General features: G+C 38.4%; 1 protein-coding gene across 7 annotated transcripts; it reads left to right on the top strand.

The window, feature by feature from the left end:
* Positions 1-759: 759 nt before the first annotated feature.
* NEK4 (NIMA related kinase 4) lies at positions 760-18,451 on the top strand. 7 transcript variants are annotated; one of them, XM_074914447.1, is made up of 19 exons: positions 793-999; positions 2,687-2,803; positions 2,894-2,946; positions 4,420-4,686; positions 5,710-5,907; positions 6,751-6,858; positions 7,520-7,674; positions 8,320-8,461; positions 9,294-9,719; positions 10,103-10,156; positions 10,368-10,517; positions 11,389-11,529; positions 11,917-11,983; positions 12,380-12,486; positions 13,804-13,892; positions 14,515-14,720; positions 16,221-16,354; positions 16,863-16,956; positions 17,062-18,451. In XM_074914447.1, the coding sequence occupies exons 4-19, from the start codon at positions 4,573-4,575 to the stop codon at positions 17,133-17,135; spliced, it is 2,259 nt and encodes a 752-aa protein (XP_074770548.1). In that variant the 5' UTR covers positions 793-999; positions 2,687-2,803; positions 2,894-2,946; positions 4,420-4,572; the 3' UTR covers positions 17,136-18,451. The 7 variants fall into 7 exon arrangements, with proteins under 7 accessions (XP_074770549.1, XP_074770550.1, XP_074770543.1 ...); XM_074914446.1 differs by lacking the exon at positions 2,894-2,946; XM_074914449.1 differs by lacking the exons at positions 2,687-2,803; positions 2,894-2,946; positions 16,863-16,956 and having other exon boundaries at positions 777-999; positions 9,294-9,517; positions 9,560-9,719.
* Position 18,452: the final 1 nt, after the last annotated feature.

Here is an 18,452-nt window from a genome sequence, read left to right as displayed (position 1 = left end):
ACGTCCCGACGAAGTCCCCAGACTTCATATTACATGCTTTCCTATTTATCTTCATGGCTGAAACCCAGGTCCAAGCTCCCAGGGTCTTGCATCTCACAGAATCAGTATCTATTCAGCCTGTTGCTGCAAGGCCCATTTTGTTATCTTGAGAGCATTAATTCTTCTTAATCTTTTCAACTGGTTTCATCACCTCCCCTGCATGAAACACAGACTTTTAAGGACTGGGAGTTAAATGCTCAGTGATAATAAAACATATAAGTTTACAGAATTTGGGGTATTTTCTGGTTTTCCTGCAGTCAGCTTTCTGAGTATGCAGCCATGTGAGGGACACAGGGTAGGTCCAGAGGTTCCTTTTAAACCAGTCCGGAGCTTTTAAAACCAATTCTCTGTCCCATCCAAAGGCGACAGGATGGCTCTGTAGAGCAGCTGTGCTCTGCCAGGCGTCCCGGCCACCTCCCGGCAGGGTGCTGGGGCTGCTGTGGGGCGCTGTGGCACCGCTGCCCACAGGGCTCTCACCGTGTCCCTGACACCCTTCCCCGGCGCTCAGCACACGGGTCTCATGGAACAGCATGCCAAAGACCCTCGTTGGACAGTTTCTGAGGAAACGGCTTTATTTCTCGAGCAAGAGGGAAAACTAGCCTCAGGACGGCTGGTGGCCGCCTGCCTCACACCCCCTCCGTCTCCCTGCCCATCCTTCACATGGCCGCCTCACCCGCTTCCAAAATGACCGCCGCGTCGCCGCGAAGCGCTCGCACCATAGAGACGTGCGGCCGGCCGCTCTGCGCGCTGCGGCGGCGTACTCTATGGCAGCGGGGAACCGCGAGGATCTCTATGGCAGCGGCGGCCGCGCTGCCGGGCGGGCGGGCCCGGGCCGCCAGGCACTGACCGGGCCCGGGCGGCGGGAGGATGCCCCTGGCTGCCTACTGCTTCCTCCGCGCCGTGGGGAAGGGCAGCTACGGGGAGGTCAGCCTGGTGCGGCACCAGCAGGACAGCAAGCAGGTAGCGAGGGGCTGGTCGCAGCGGGGCGTGACAGCGGCCCTGGCCTGCTGTGAGGGCAACGGCCGTGGCCGGGTCTGGGGGTGCTGCTGGGGCCGTGGCCTGGTTGGGGGGTGCGGCCCGTGGCGCCCGACCTTGGCATGTGGCCCTGACGGCAGCCCCGGGCGCGACCAGCGCTGTGGCCTGGTGCCGGGGTGCAGCAGTGACCACGGCCTGGCGTGACTGCAGCCACACGAGCTGGGCTTGCCCGTCCAGGTGTTCCTGTTTCCCTCCCTTGTCTATGAATGTTTTTATTAAAGGTGCGGAGAAGACTTCCCCCCCCCCCAACAAACCCCAACCCCCCTAAATCCTCACATTTTTTCATTTAATTAAAACTGCCCCCCCCCAGCATAATGCCTTGTTTTGGGGATAAAAACCTAGCTTTGGTAGTCTGTTGGGTGACAGGAAAATACAGCCTGCTCTTTTTAGCGTGAAGCAAAAGCAGTTGCTCTTAGCTTGTTACTGCTTGCGTTAGTGTCTTTAAGACATGCACCTGTGGTGGAGCTAAAAATCATAGCAAGGATGGAAAAAACAGCTTCTGGTGTTGGCTTTTGCTGGCATCAGCTCTGCTGGAGGAAGACAAGTTTTGTGTTTGCTGTATCAACTGTGGCAGAACCTGACAAAGTTTTGGTTATGTTGGAGTTGAAGTGCAAGCATTTTTTAATTTGCCTTGTTGAGAATTTGAAATAATCTGTCTTGCCTGGCCGAAGCAGATATGTTTGATATAAGATGCAAGAGGATGAAGAAATGGGGCTGGAGAACATCCACAGAGCAGTACTGCAGAAACCTTGGGTGTGAGCCTTATGCCAGGCTTTGAGTAGAGATCGATGGGAGATGTGTTCGTGCCCAGCGGTGATCAGTGGGTGTGTCCTTTCCCGGATGAAGGCAGGGGAGAGGCTGGAATCTAAAGGCAAATTCCTATGACCTGTGGGTTGGGTGGCAGCGGTGGCAGCACTTGTTCCCTCCAGGCCAGTCACCACAGTGCATAGTCCAATGTCCACAAAGACTTGCTAACCTCGTTGTCCTAAAAGTAAACAGTACATTGGGGTGACTTTCAACCATATACAGGTCCTCAGATTTCACCTCTTTGCCATGCTTGCTGATCATTAACATTGGCAAGAGCTTTGCTTCCTTATCGTTGTTATTTTATCTTAAATATTTGATGCGTTTTACTGTGTCTTATCTTTTGCCAACATTTATAAACTCTTCTGTAGCAGGATGATTGAGATTTTTTTTTTGTTGTTGCTTTGGTGTAGTGCTACATGTTCTGTGAATGAAATTATATTTTATTTAAGCATATTTGCTGTTAACTGAATGATGGGGTTTTTTTGTGGAGAAGGTCGAGTGTCTCCAAACGTTTAAACCAAAAAAAATTCTGATTTTTACACAATTTGATATCAAATAAGGTGGAATAGCATTGCAACAGACTTCATGGGAATCTTGCCAGGACAGCATGGTCATTAAGCCAAATAGAACCAATGCCAGGTTTGAAATTAGGCTATATGCATGCTTTTTGCATTTTGGTAGTATATCGTTTAAAGGCAGAAGCTGATACAGAGCTAAAAGCTTTTGGTTTCCGTGCCCAAAGATACAGCTGTAGTTGACTTGTCACAACAGTAGCTACAGAATTTCTGTTTTATTTTAAACTTAGATGATGCTGTATACCGTTTTGTTATATTCCTCTTGGGGAGCTGTGCATCATCACAAGTTATAAGAATTGAGGAGCTTGTCTAATATCCAGCAGACTTTTGAAACAGAAAATCATGAGGTACTATTGATTTCTGCATAATTGGTTGAGTTGGTGTATCAGGGGCGATCTCTCTCAATACTAATCAGATGTGCTGGACTAAATTAATAGGGCCAGCCCGAGAAGTAGACACCCTAAGCAATTGCCAAGGACACTGAAATTGAGTAAGTAAAAATTTTTTTAGATGTTTCAGTTTAAAAGCTCTCAGTTAAAAGTGTGGTCAGGTGTATACCATGACATGCTTGTTCCGTGGAAGGCTGGCAACCTAAAAACAATTACCAAAATATTTACATCAGGAAGGGGGCCAGATTAGACCTAAATATTGATGCCGTGTATGATGAACGTGTGTTATTGATTTTATTGTTTCATCTCCGGCTTCTATTGTATTTTTGTTAAATCCTGAAATTCCTTAGAAATACATTTGACATAGTCCATACTGGGGAAGTAAATAACAGCTTTCATACGTAGTTTTCAAAAATTCTAAACCCATCTTCGCACAGGATAAAAGAAATTTAGGAATGAGTGTAAGACCTTTTGAATCTTTCAGTGTGACCAAGAGCCTCTACTTCCCTGTAATAGTTCATTTCTTTTGAATAAGTCTGCATCTGCAGAAACTCATAAATGCAACAGATAGTTTTTTTAAAAAAATAAATTATGTCTGCTTTGAGGTTTTTGAGAGTGATTTTTCAATGTGCTCCTAACATGCCCTCCGGCTGCATCTCTACTTGCTACATTTCTTTTCCTGATAGAAGCTTTTTCTTATTCTCCTGTGCTACACTATATTGTAGACTTTTTGTACAAAGCAGTTGATCCTAAGTCAGCTCTGCTTTGGGGGTCTTCTGCCAGGTACAGGTTTTTTAAGAAAAGGATGAATGGGCCTGAAAAATCTCAGCAGCATTATTTTGTGCATTCGAGAAATTAATCTCTATTGGTTATTGCAAATATGACAATGGGGAGTTTGTAACCTAAGCCTTGAAACTGAGATTTTAACAACTGTCTTGGTCTTCAAATGTATGATCTATACATAGTTTCTCTGTTTTGGGTTGGTTGGTTTTTTTTTTTCAAAGAACATATGTTTCATTTCTGAAGTGAAAGGAGAAGTCCACTTTTTTTTTTTTTAAATAAAATGAAAGGAGTTGGATTTGGTTTTTCTTGCAGAGAAAAGCAAAATAAGTCTAGCCAGATGACTTTTATCCTAGACATCCATTGTAATTTTTTGCATATGAATGCATACTTTCCTTAATGTTTTTAAAGTTAACTGTTGAAATGGCCTATTTTTAGAGTAACTGTGATACACAAACATGTATTTCAGGCTTAAGAGATGAATGATAGACACACATTGGAAATGAGAATGGAGGTAAAAAAAGATAAATGTGAACATTAGTCAAAAGAATGCAAAACACCACAAAACTCCTGTGTAGAGTTTTATTTAGGTAGATGAATAGAATAGCCACACCTTCCATTTTTACAGCATAATGGTAGAAATGAGGTATAACTGCTAGGCAAATTGCAGGCTCCATATAGAATAATGTGTAGAGATTTCAGATACTGTACTTCCTTTAGATTTGGGGAATTCCTTAGGGCTTCTGCATAGTTACTTTCATTTCTCATGATATACCTTGCGATTTCTTTTACAGTATGTCATCAAAAAGTTAAACCTTAAAAATGCTTCCAACCGAGAGAGGAAAGCAGCAGAACAGGAGGCACAGTTGTTATCTCAGTTGAAACACCCCAACATAGTCACCTACAGAGAATCCTGGCAGGGGGAAGATGGCCTGTTATATATTGTTATGGGCTTCTGCGAGGGAGGAGATCTGTACCACAAACTGAAAGAGCAGAAGGGCAAACTTTTGCCAGAGAATCAGGTGGTGGAGTGGTTTGTCCAGATTGCCATGGCACTGCAGGTAAAATAAAGTATAACTTTGTGACCTTTAGATATAAATTTAATATAGTTCTTTCTGCATTTAAAAATTACACAGTTAGGCTGCAGACTTTGAATTCCAGTTTGGCTGGGTTAGCATCTACACACAGTGGTTATGAGTACATTAAAAATGTTCACAGGTCATTTCAGTCTTTTAGGCAAGAAATTGCTATTATATTTCATGTCTATACCTTTGTATCCAAGTAGGCAGTGATAACCTCTAGGGTGTTTGCAATTCTAGTCTGAAACACTTTTCTGGTTTGAAAGTTTAGATTAAATTTACAAAACGTAGCTTAAAAAACAAAAGGGAGATCATTTCAGAAGCATTTTATGTTCTGTGGTTTTGCCGATGTTTTTTAATGGTAAATTTAGACTACTTATTAATTATTTCTATTAAGTCTTATCTCTGTTGAAATATAGTAATTGAAGGTTATTAAACTCTAAATTAGACAATTTTTATAGTAATAAAGACCAGATATAAATGTTAACACTAAGAAACAAGAAATCAGAGAGAAAATTCTACCTTGAAGTTGCCTGTTATAATCAGACATACACAAGTCTACAGTAGTGCCTGTTCTTGTTTATTATACGACAATTTTTCTCCCCTGTTTATACAAAGCTCATGTTGTATTTCCCACTGAAATTTTATACTTAAAACTAAGAAATGACTCTCAAGAAACGAAGGCAGCAGGAAGTGAATGAAAGTCTGAGTCTTAACTTTGCATTTTTATTTTCCTCTTTTCTGATGGTTTCTTAGAGCCACACAGAGAGATATTGCTAAAGCAGTGTGAAGTTTTGGGTCCATGCCTGTATCAGTCATTCTTAATGTTAAGTCACTAATACTGTCTTCAGCAGGGGCACTGCTGACTTTGATAGTGATGTGTGTGTTCTTTCTATGTTTGTATTTTCCCTCTTTGACTTGTGTACAGTGATTTTACATTTAAGTGTAGAAGAACAAATTAGGAGTGAGCTAACTTTATGTGATTTTCCCCCCCCCCCCCTCCAGTATTTACATGAAAAGCACATTCTGCACAGAGATCTTAAAACTCAAAATGTTTTTCTGACACGAACAAATATAATCAAAGTGGGTGACCTGGGAATAGCCAGAGTGTTGGAAAACCAGTATGACATGGCCAGCACCCTCATAGGCACACCATACTACATGAGCCCTGAAGTCTTTTCTAACAAACCCTACAACTACAAGGTAGAGTATGTTAATGCAAACATCCTTTCTGTTTTGTTTGGCAATTAATTTTGTTGTTGGAGAACATTACAGTCTTATCTATTGTTTCTAATTTTGTATTGCTTCCAAATCTTCTTAATGTCCCCAAAAACCAAATAAAAAATGGGAGAGATTGCAGAAACCTTTATTTCTGGAACTGTGTTTGCTGCAGTAAGTGGGAATTCATAGCATGTGATAGTTATCACAGCCAAGGTGTTCAGGAGGTGGCCTGTACCTATCGCAATATGCCAATGTAAACAAAAATATCAGTCTGTTAGTCAGTTTAGAAAATGCAGCTATATAACAGACAGGAAGCTTTATTCTCAAAAGTATGTATTAGACATAACAGCAGCATTAAAAAAAAAAAGTCTAGAAATAAGCAGTGTTGCTGCAAATTTAAATATAACAAAATAAAGAAAACATGCTCTTGTATGCCTTCTCAGCTCTTGCTGCAAACCGCAGGCACCATAAATATGAGTGTCTGCAGTGAGCAAGAGCTGAGGTGAAGCTGTTCTTCCAATGAAAAATCAAGAGGTTTTCATTTGCCAGTTAGAACCAATATTGTACTTAAAAACAAAACCCCCTACAAACAGCAACTTTCTACACTTCTTTTCGGAAAAATCTGGTGATGTTTAGTAGTAATTAATTCATTTGATCAAAATTAAAAGAGTGAGACTAAAGCCAAAAGTTTGCAATAGAATTTGGTCTTAATTAGTTTACTGTCATTAAAGGCCTCTTTGAAGGCAGGTTACTAGTTCTGGAGATAAAACTTCTACAGTTAATAAAAAGTTCCCAAACCTTTTTTTTTTTCCCCCCCTTTTTCAGTCTGATGTTTGGGCTTTAGGCTGCTGCGTTTATGAAATGGCTACACTGAAACATGCCTTTAATGCTAAAGACATGAACTCTTTGGTTTATCGAATTATTGAGGGAAAGGTAAAAGCTTCTAAATTTTTTTTTATCTGTGCTTGGATTTTCTGTCTAGAATTTGAGATTATGTTTTCCAATTAGAAATACTGCATGGAGTTAAAAATATTTTGCATGTTACATGCATCATCATACATGTTGTATGGTGGTATATGATGTAATTATCAGACCCAGGGAGTTATTAATTTGTAGGTATTGCTAGAATTTTGTGTCTCCCTTTTGTGTAACTACTGTATTGATTAATTTTCACAGTTCTGAGATGATTTACTTTCTTAATTTGCTTCTGGTTCAAACATTGTGCAAAAAATTAAATCACTGTTCACGTGATGCCATTTTCCTGCTAGGGAAGGCTAGTTTATTTGAGTATGTCTTGTTTGGCATACAATGAAGTTAATATGGATTTATTTTATATACATTTTTAAGCCTATTCACAGAACTTTAACTGTTGATATTATTAATATAAAATTATGAACAGTTCTTAGACAAAACACTTAGAATTTCTATATTCTGTTTAATGTTAAGCATTTGAGTAAACTTCAGCATATGAACAATGGGACTACTTTTTATGCAAAGTATGCAACTGAATATAACTGTCATGCATAAATAATCTAGCAGTAGCCCCTACTGACAAATATGTTAAATCATATCAGACTATCCTTTCCTTTTACAGTTGCCACCCATGCCAAAGGATTACAGCCCACAGTTGGTAGAAATAATACGAACTATGCTCAGTAAAAAACCTGAGGAAAGACCTAGTGTGAAAAGCATACTACGACAGCCATATATCAAGCATCAGATTTCTTTGTTTTTGGAAGCCACAAAGGCGTAAGATATTGTCATTTGAGTGATTCTGTGCAAAATATTCATGTTACTGTGATCTTGTTTTACAACTTTTCCTGTTTTTGTAGCAGGATAAAATTAGTTCTGTTATGTGCTGTTATAAACCATATGAACATGTGAGTTTCTTCAGATCCGTTGAGAAATAGGAGGGAATTAGAATTAAAACTATTTTTTTCTGCAAATTCAGAATAAGACTCTGCAATGGTTAGGACTGCACAGCTTATTCAGAGAGTTAATAAAAAAAAAAAAAAGTAGCACCAGTATTTTCAAGGAAGTGATAGGAAATATACATGTTTCCAGCTGAGAGTTGTTCCTTTTGATATTCACGGATATAATTATTTTTCTTTGTCAGGTTTAGTCAGTTATTTTACTGCTTCCAGGTAAGACTGATCTTGGTGCTATGCAGAACAAGTGTACATTGCTGGAGGACTCTGAATGGTGGTTTTAGGCTCCTTTTATAGAGATAAAAGTGGATGTGTTGTGCACAGTCTGTCGAAAAAGCCCAGTATCTTAAACTCTCTGTATGTAAGCTGTTCAGTGGAGTGGATCTTTTTAATTAGTATAATCTAAAGAAATATCTTATGGTCTTGTTGATGGTGATTAAGTGAACAACTTTTATTTTCTTTACAGGAAAGCAGCCAGAAGTCATAAGAAAATGGTGAATTCTAAACCTAAAGATCCTTGTTCTGTGGTCTCAGTAAAGAATGAATCTCATAGCAGGAATGTTACACACCAAAACCACTCATTTGAACAAGCCAGGAAACACAAAGTTGTGAGATACATATTTTTTTCTTTAAAAAACAAAACAAAACCCACTTGCTTTTTCTAGAGAAACAAACTCAGTTTTATAAGAAGTGCCTTGAGCATTTGTGAGGACATAGATCTGATTCCTAGCAATGTATAAAATCCATATTAAGGAAGGAATTGTGGTTAGACAAGAGTGGAAGTAAATAAACAGCTGTGGATCAGTAAAACTAATTGCAGTGTCTTAACTATAAGATGTTAGTTAAACAACATCTGATTTCTTATTTGTGGGTCCCTTTGTAAATTACTCGTGTAGTATTTGAGTTCAGATATTTTTTTCAAATATTTGGTAATCAACTTTAAATATATGGTTTTAACTGGAAAAATATAATTGTAGTTACAACCAAAAATTGTTTATTATTGGGATTCTTTTTTGTAATGGTTCATCTTGTGCATGTTTTTTATTTTCTGTAATGAATCTGCTATTCTGGGTTTAAGCTTTCAGTGCTGAAATACTGAATATATGTGATGTAGTACATCTTTAAGCTGTTGGTACTTTGCTCTTCCGTTATGGAAGAGCCAAGGGAGTACAACTTTTCTTTCATGGTCCAGGTGAAAAGTAGGTGTACTGCCTATGTATAAACCAATGCCTGAAATAGGTCATTTGCAAAAACAGTCTGTATCTCTTTAAAAATGTGAGTTGCAACTTTTTCGAGGCTTTTAATCCGTAATCAATCATAATTTCATTGCACTTTATGTGCTCTGATATGTTAATGACTTTCCTTAGGTGCTTAGAGTATTCTTTCATATATGCTTAATACCCAAAAGTTAATTAATTTTTTGTTTTCCTTTAATTCTAGAATGAAGAAGATTACATCCTCAAATATAAAGCCACCAAATTTTGTCCCTTAGAGAAACCAGCTGTTGAGTTGGAAAGAAAACCAAGCAATAATGATTTGAACAACCTGGGAGGCTCCATAGCTACAGTTAGTGAAGTGAATGTTGGTATTTTACCATCTGAAAGCATGAAGTATGGGAGTGAGAAGTGTGGCAGTGAGCATATTCCAGAGAATAATAAAGCAAAGTATTTAAATGTTCCAGGGAATTCTAAAATAACATCCAGTAGCCCAGCAATTAAGGAAGGTGGACTATGGGAAAGAGCAAAACAAGCTTTTAAAGCTGAAAATGTTGAGTCTAAGCAGTCTTCTGCTGATGCTATAGAAGAAGATGGTGACACTTTGAAACTCCTGCAGCCTCTATCAAAAGACCAAAAGCAAACTGGCATGGTAATGCATTTATACTTACTTAAAATAGACTTTGAAATAGATTTAACTAATGGCCAAGTCTTAAAATTTGGAGAGCTGCTGCATGTGCTTTTCTGTCAACGTAGGATGCTGCTGATGCAATTATTGATATGCTTAGTTAGGAGCCTTGGCTTCAGATTTGCAAGGGCAACGTGGTGAGGTGGTTTTAGGCTTGCATCTAGACGATGGAAATCCTATATAGTTTTGTAACTTTTGTTCTATGTTCTAAATAGGCCTGGCTAATCTTGAGTTGGTCCTGATTTGGATGGGGGGCTAATAGGTGGTGATTGTCTTTTCATTGCATTTTGGTCTACAGTGAGATTTTCGTACACACTTTTCTGATAAGAATTCATAATCTATTGTAGATCTTGGATTCTACTGAAAAGCTGCTAGCACCGTTTGTTCCTGTTGTCTTTCAAGTAAGTGTCCTTCTTTGAAGGTTTAGTAGCTTAAAAATGCTGGTACAGCAGGTATTTTTTCTAACTGTTAATCAAGGAAGAGTTTATTGTGTTTAACTGTGATGTTGATGTCGTCCAAATAGTAAAGTGGATGGTGTTGATTTTTTTTAAAAAAATGTGTGTATGTGTAAATGGCATGTCTACATTTTTTAAAAATACTTTTATTTATTAGAATGATGTCTGTCATGGAGCTTCGGGAGCTGCTCAGGAAAAAATTACTTCCCACTTGCAGCCTCTCAGTTCTGTCAGTGAACCCTCTCTCTCACGGCAGCGACGGCAGAAGAAAAGAGAGCTAGCTGAAGTCTGTTCAGAGAAGGGGCAGGTACTCAAAAAATAATTCTCCTTTTTTACTTTGACTTCTGCATTTTTTACTCTTTAAAAATGGGACCTTTTTTTTTTATTAAGGGTGGGTTTTTTTTATGCTGTTCATTTTTCATGTGTATCCATATAACTTCATCGGTAACAAAATGCAGAACTTTCAAGATGTCCTTTCGAAGCAGTGTGTAAGTCTTTGAAAATCTCAGTAACCCTCACAGGTGTGAGGTGGGTGTGCCAGATGGGCACAAGAAAACACAGAGAACTGTGGGCTTTGCCTTTGCTGTGCTACAGTCTTTCCTAGCAACATCCATCAGGGCTTCTCACTGTGACTACAGAATATATAGCGGTACTTTTCCTGACTGTTGTGGATCAGGCTACTTGTAGTAGGTAGTAGATTACTAGTTCTTTATAACAGACACGTGTAATGACTGCCCTGAGCTTAGGAGTGGAAAGTCTAGGAAGACAATCTTGGCATGCCCATAAGATAGAGCTTCTGTCAGTGCTTCCATGCTGAGCAGAGAGATTTCTTTGGGGAAAGGCACCAGCTATACAAGGATAGAGAAGAAGGTGATTGGTGATTGATACCCAGCTTTTCTCTTGGGTTTTGCATTTTGAGGGTGGGGACAGTTGTTGCAAAGGCACTGACTGCAAAATAGTCTGGGAAGAAAGGGACAAGAGGTTGGGATGGAGAGAAGGGAGTTGGATGCAAGCAGAGCTGTGAAGAGGGAGGGATGAAGTTGAGAAATGTAAAGAGGTTACAGTAGGATCCAAAACCTCTGGCATTAAGCCTTACCATGCAAGAATGTCTTCTAGATTGCAGAGTACTTTAACTTTTAATAAAAAAGGTATAAATTCTTGCTCACTTTTTTTTCAAGTTCAGAACAGTTGCTCCTCGGCCTTTACCTTTTCCTTCTGATGTGAACACAAAGACAGCACAGAGGTGTGCAGAGCAGCATGGTGCTGAAGCCTGTGAATCTGTAAATAGCACCAAAACCAGTCAAGTTGCCTTTTCAAAGGTTAGTGCTGAATATTATGTCAGCTTATTTTTGTCTGTTGTTCCTTCTGAGCAGTTTGTTCTCTGAGTGTATGCACAGTGAGTAAGGAAACATATAGTAGCTTCCTACCTAATGGAAGCCATGTCAAGCACCTGGTCAGTGCAGGATGAGAGAAGCTGCCTTGCTGAACCATGGAGGTCAGAAGCTCTGTTTCTAGATTGCGTGTTAGTCTCATTGACCATGACCATTTTGCAATATTTAATTAAGCATTTGCTAGATGATCAGGACTACTCTAAAAGCTCTCTCTTGTCCATGTCAGTTGAAAAGGATTTTTTGCTTTATAGGTGATTTAATAACAAAAGCCATTATGACGATTGCTAACTAATATAAAATAAACTTCTTTTGAAGGAGCGGCCCTTGACAGCACGGGAACGAAGGAGACTAAAACAGTCTCAGGAGGAGATGTTTCCCTCTGGTAATTTTTATGTTTGTATGTTAACATTTTATGTATCAGTAGGCTAATAACTTCTTTGTGAAGAAATTATAACTTTTTGTCTGTTCTTCGCTACCATCTTCAGAAAGATGCAGTAAGGGTCTAGTTCTGTGTTAAATAAAAATTTCTGTTAATGTGCCTGTGTTTTTCTGCTTCTTAGCTATGTTCAATTGTTTATAGTGGTGACAACTTGTCTTTGAAATGTATGTGAAGTGCAGAATATACACCTTTTAGATAGAAGCTTCAGTGTTTTCTCTTAGCAGAATACCTACCTTCCTGTCTTCTGCTAGGTCATAGACTTTTTTTTGCATGAGCATGAAACTAATTCAAAATACATGCAGCTAAGTTGTAAATATTGTAAAAATGTCATCCTTCCAGTGATTCCAGCAAGACGAACTTCAAATAGTGCAGTAGTTGAAGCAAAATCACATATGGAAAATCATGTTAAAGTTGCTCAGTCCTCATCAGATCCCAGTATTTCTCAGGTAAACTGGGGTCATCTGCTTTTGAAATATTTAAATGCAGACACAATTTGGGAATAAAGTAATATTAAAAAAAAATTTTTGTGTGGAAGAAACTCTCAGTCAATAGGAGTGCACAGTTCTCTGTCAATACTGCTTTATAAGGCCTGGGGTAGAGTATGGATCTCTAATGCACTAGTTTTGTTTGGCTAGATCAGTTTAACATTCCAGGCTCACTGTGCATTTTCACTCCACTTGTCAGAGATGAAAACGAGGGATCTGTTACTGATTGTTACGGGCCTTAAATTGCAGTGTTTAGTTTATTTTGGAAAGGAAAAAGTTTATCCTGAACTATACTTTATTTACAGATCAACAGTCTGCTTTAAATTTCTATTAACAACACATTACCTTTAGCCTGGTACATCTAATTTTGCTTCAGTAGTGGTGTTTGAACATTTTTATTTTTTTATCTGTACTCATGTTAAGTGCATATTTATGTGCTGGCAATAAGGAATAGTTGCTAGATGAAAAGTGAATAGTTTCTGTTAAAGTTCCCCTCCTTGTCTGATTAGTCTTTTTTAAGGTCTTAAACATATTTGTCAATCTTCTGCAACATCGGGGGAACATTATTAATACCAATAAATGCAGAAGAGTAACAGTGAAGAAATTTTAGTCTGAAATTCAAAGTGTATGCTCTATTTACCTCAGTCCAGCACTTGCATGGAAAGTGTTTTGCATGTTTTACCTCCATGTGTATGCTTATAACTGGTATGTAAATGTAAAAACTTCACCTGCATTCATGAACTGACATAACGTGAGGTTCTTACGCCCTAGTTGTGTGTGCATAAGCTGGTGATGGTTTTGCATGTTATGCTATGCACTGACACAGGACTGTACAGACATAAGTGTTTAAAATCTCTGTATATTTTCGGGAATGCTGGGAACTTACACAGATTTATTTAAATATTATTTTTAAATGTGTATTAAAGACCAATAGACACACTAAGAATAATGGCTTTATAATATAGTTGGCAAAGAACTGACACAGATATGTGATTTAATCAATTTTAATAGAGGCACTTGGTGAAGCGTTTATGGTGCTTAAAACTGCATGACTGGTGTAATGATAGTCACATAACCATTCCATGAAGTATGTTGATGATGTCCTGCATATTACTTGTTTTTAAAACCAAAGGTTACATCTTTTAAATATTATCAAGCTGAGACTGTAAAAATATGCTTGTTGAAAGTCTTTCTTTCATGTAAGAACAGTAGGTCATGCCATATTGATAAATTACTTTCAGCTATTAGAATTTTTGTCTTATATCCCTTTTCACTTAGAGAAAGACAGAAGCCCATTCCCTGTCTGATGATGAGTTAAGCTCTTCCACAAGCTCTACAGATAAGTCTGACGGTGATTCCAAGGAGAGTTAAGTATTTTGTTCAAAACTGTGCAGGAGTTTTCACTGCTATATTGGACCTTGACTTGGAGTGGGAAAAAAAATGGCAGGAATTGCTTTCACACTTTATGCATCACATAGTTCTTCAATCACTCACCATGTAGAGATAAAGAAAACACGCTCCCATTTAATCGTTGCCCCTCTGTGGCTGTAAACATCCCATGCTGAACTTTCTGGGACATTGACCAGTCTTCCAGCATCAAAAGACATACTCTGTCAGCATACATTAAAAGCCTGAGTTAAAAGGTGCCAACATGCTTCCTCTCCACTGTGAATGAGGAGGAATTTATTTCTGATTTTGTTTGTGTAAGCAATTTTTCAAAAAATATTATTTTTTGCATTACCACAGGTGCAGCTACACAGGTAGCAGTAGCCGATAGGATTGTGAATTGTTGCTAGGCAAATGGAGCTTGAGCCTGTGTTAGATGAAGTACTGCTTGTGGTGCCGTTTTATCAATAGCAACATTAGAAGTAATTTAACATGGAATACTTAGCAGGACCTTGCTAAACTTTTATTGTAAGTCCTCTGAATTCAAGGTGGAAGTTAGATCATGAAAGGTGACTGAATTACATCTTATTTCTGCTCTACCAGAAAAAGCAATGTGAATGAAATGAATGACTTGGTGCAGCTAATGACCTGGACACTGAAAATGGACTCCAAGGAGAACTCTGAATACTGTGTAACCTCGACTCCAGCCCCAGAGTTTAAACTTCATAGAAAATATCGAGACACTTTGATTTTGCATGGAAAATCACCTGATCAGTCAGAGGAATTAAAATTTGAAGACATTTCTTCAGGTCTGTTGCTCAGTTACTGCTTTAAATGAATGCTTGTCAACGCTAATAACCAAAGAAAGCCTGCTCGTGGGCAACAGAAGATAATCCACTATTATTCCTTCTCAAGGCTCAACAAAGCTTACAGAAGTAAACATCTTTCTAAATAATTTTGTGTGCAGAACTGCTCTAATTGTTATTTACCTGCCAAGGAAAGGAATATGTGATCGATCTGTGTAATTATTAATGAAGAGAGAAAGCTGGCCTGCAGCATGATTTTTTTCTCCATTTTACTTACATTTAGAAGCTTCCAAAATGAACAGTTGGAGTTGAGTATTTTGAAATACGACTTTGAAGGCATTCAAACAATTTGATAGCTGTAAAGCTTTGTGAATTATGGATGAAGGTGAAATTGTACACAAAGCATTAAACTCAGTGGAGGTTTGTACAAGAGTAGTTCACCCTTATTGCAAAATTTGGGCAAGCTTATTTTTCCTACAGATGCAAGTGCAAGGAATTAATCACTTTTCATACTTAAGGTCTCGTTTAGACTTAATATGAATTTACTACACAACAAGTGAAAAAGCTGAGGGTAGATTTTTGAAGTCTCAGACCTTCTTGTGCTTATTGTTTTAAATGATAAAGATTCTACTTGTAACTAGCCTGGTGACAGGCAAAACAGTAGCACAGTGCTGGATTTTACTCTGGTAAATTAATTCTGCATATCTGAAGTAAAATACATTGAAAAAGTTTGTCTCTAAACAGATATGACAATGTTGAAGGTACAAATTTCAGTGGGGTGGGGTTTTTGTCCATTTTTTTCACTCTTTAAGTATTATATAGTGAGATCCTCCAGCTGTTTACTTACTGCCACTTGGGATGACAGCGCTACTGCATTTCTAAGCTGAAACTAATTAGATCGGCTATTTTATTTTCGGGTGATATATCCTATGAAAGGAGTGTTGATGATTTCTTGAAAGAGCAAGCTAATGTTCTCGGTTCACTTCCTAATGGAGGCCTCCCCTTCTAAAAGGAGTATCTCCTGTTGGCAGCTTCAGCTGAGGAGCAAAAGATTCAAAGGCTGTTGGGACAAACAGACAGGTGGTAGAAATGATGCTATTAGTGTTTTACAGTAATTAAACTTTTTTTACATTTGCTGTAAGTACAAATGATTAAAATACTTGGGTGGTGGTGTAGTATTAGAGAATAGTCCTTTTCATTCAAATAATATTTGTAATGTTGAATACAGGGACCAACTGAAACAAAGTTACAGGGATCTAATTGCGTAAACTGTGTCTACACTGACTTTGTACTGTCCGGTGTCTTAAGATCAGCATCCGAGAGCTTCTGATTCACTGTGTTGATTCTAGCTAGCCAGTTCAAACAAACAGCTACTGCGTGGTCAGCTAGAATCCTGTGGTAGCCATCCCATACTATTCTTCTACTTAGAGCATGAAAATGGACTGTACTGAAAGTAATTATTACTTCATTGACAATTTTTTTTTTAAATTTATATTTTAATAGATATCTTACCAGTTCCTGACAAGATTAGGAGAATGATTGAAATCCTGAGATCTGATGTGGTGCAAGGATTGGGAATGAGACTTCTTGAGAAGGCGTACAGCATTATGGAAGAAGATGACGAAGTGAAAAGAGAGGTGAATGTCTTTTGTTTATTTTCTTTATAAACCTAGATAAAAGGGCAGGATCTTTACTGCCCCCTCCCTCCTTTTTAGATACTGATATAGTAATGCAAAGCTTCACTCCCAAAAGTATTCATGTAGTCATTGTCAGGCAAGGGCCTAAGTATATTGTCATTTTCATTCTTAGTTTGATTCTGAATGTTGTCTATCTTCAACCACAAATTCTTCAGAAAGCATAGGAGCTTAGAATTGTACCATGGTCCCTGTGTTTGTGGAGGATGCAAGGGATGCAAATAGCTTTATTCTGTGGTGTTTCTCCAATAGTATTTTCTTTTGACCCATAATTTTTCACATTACTTGCCTCATGCCCCTTATGTCCAAAGTGAGAAAGAGCTTTATGTCTATTCCTAATAGAGGTGAGTGAGCAATACCTCCAGCTCATTTGATTCAAAACTTGGGTTACAGTTTTACTGCATGGGTAGATGTAACCTGTGAAAATCTGATTTATATTTTAAATTCTCAGGTGGAATCTGGAACTCTTTTGCCTTTAGACAGCAAAGACTCTTCTGTTTTTCTTCCCTTCCATCTGTGTTGTCAAACATCACATGCTGCTTTCAGTTGAGTGCTTTGGTATGGGTTTTTCTTAAGATTTTGGTACTTCCTGCTTTTTTCAATGTCAGTAAATTTTGTGGGGTGTGGTGTTTTTTTTGTGTTCTCAATAGCTGCAGTTGCGGGAGCATTTGGGAGACAAGTATGCAAGTTACAGTGCGAAGGCACGCCATCTGAAATTTCTTGAAGAAAATGTGAAGTTCTGACCGGAACCTTTTTCTTAGAGGACTGTTTTATAGCTCATTTGATAGATTGGACCAGCTTACAAGGCACGTTTATCCACTGACCTCCTCTGCTGGAGTAAGGAGAACTTGCAAAAAACATTATAGTTTGTAGTATTTTTCATGTTAAAATGTGAATCAGGCTTATCACTTTCTCAGAAGAGAAACTGTTTAGTTTTTATTCTCTTGAAACTTGAAAAAGTTGCTTTTTATAGATGTAGAGGGATGGATACCAAGTTTTGTATAAAAAACACGGTTTGAATTTGTCATACCAAAAGGTTTTTGGTATGATCACATACAAAATACGGTAACAAAATCTATGCCAAGGCTCGGGTGTAAAAGCTGTTGTATCAAATAGTTGTGAAAATATAGCTGGGAGAAACAGTTACTAATTTTTGTAGCACCAAAAGCCGAGTTGAAGTACTAAAGGGGGGTGGCTGTACTACTTTTAAGCAGAGCCTTTGCTTTCGTGTCTCATTGCTAAGGCAATCACCAAGGCGGTAGGAAGTATTTGGTAACTGGATAAAGTAAGCCTGAAAATGTTTGAAAGGAAGACAGACATGGTTACCATGGCCCCAGCTGGAGAAATCCCTTTGCCTTACAAATACTAATTCCTTTTAGGAACTAAAGTGCCTAAGACCAGGGTCACTTAGAGAAATAGGTGTTTTAACTCTTCCCTTTCTTTGCACTTAGATTCTGTTGCTACACATGCCCAGGCATTGTCATGTACCATCACTATGGAAAAAGTGTGTGTTCTTTATAAAGGATAAAGAAATCAAAGGGAATTAAGTTTGTAAAATAAAATTTTAATTGCACAACCTGTTTCTTTCCCTTCCTCTAGCTTAAATATTGTAATCTCTATCACCTGTGAGGGAAACTTAACATGACAGTCAGTAGTAAAAAAGTGTAATACCTATGGGTCCTGCTACTTCTCACATACTAGATGCACAAGTTACAAGGTTTCAGGAGCTGCTGTGTTATGTAGTCAAGACGTTACTTTCTCTACCCAGGAAAATTTATTTTAAACAAAAAATGCCCCTCTGCAATCTCCTGTCCTAGAACAGTTTCCAGTTCTTATGGGTTTTTTTCAGAACTGTGGGGTATTCACTGTTCTACAATCCTTGTTACAAACTACACTACTGACAGCTTGTTTTACACACAGTTGGAAATATTTCAGAAGTCCGGCTGTATATTATCTTTTAGGCTATGGCAACAGCTTAACTATACTTGGTTCGATTCACTGCGTTTCTTTTTATGAAAATACTTGAGTGAGGTGTGACCAC

The sequence above is a fragment of the Athene noctua genome, chromosome 10 (genome assembly GCF_965140245.1).
Source record: "Athene noctua chromosome 10, bAthNoc1.hap1.1, whole genome shotgun sequence".
NCBI classification, from domain to species: Eukaryota; Metazoa; Chordata; class Aves; order Strigiformes; family Strigidae; genus Athene; species Athene noctua.
Note: the sequence above shows the minus strand (reverse complement) of the source record. Positions and strands in the feature narration are given on the sequence as shown.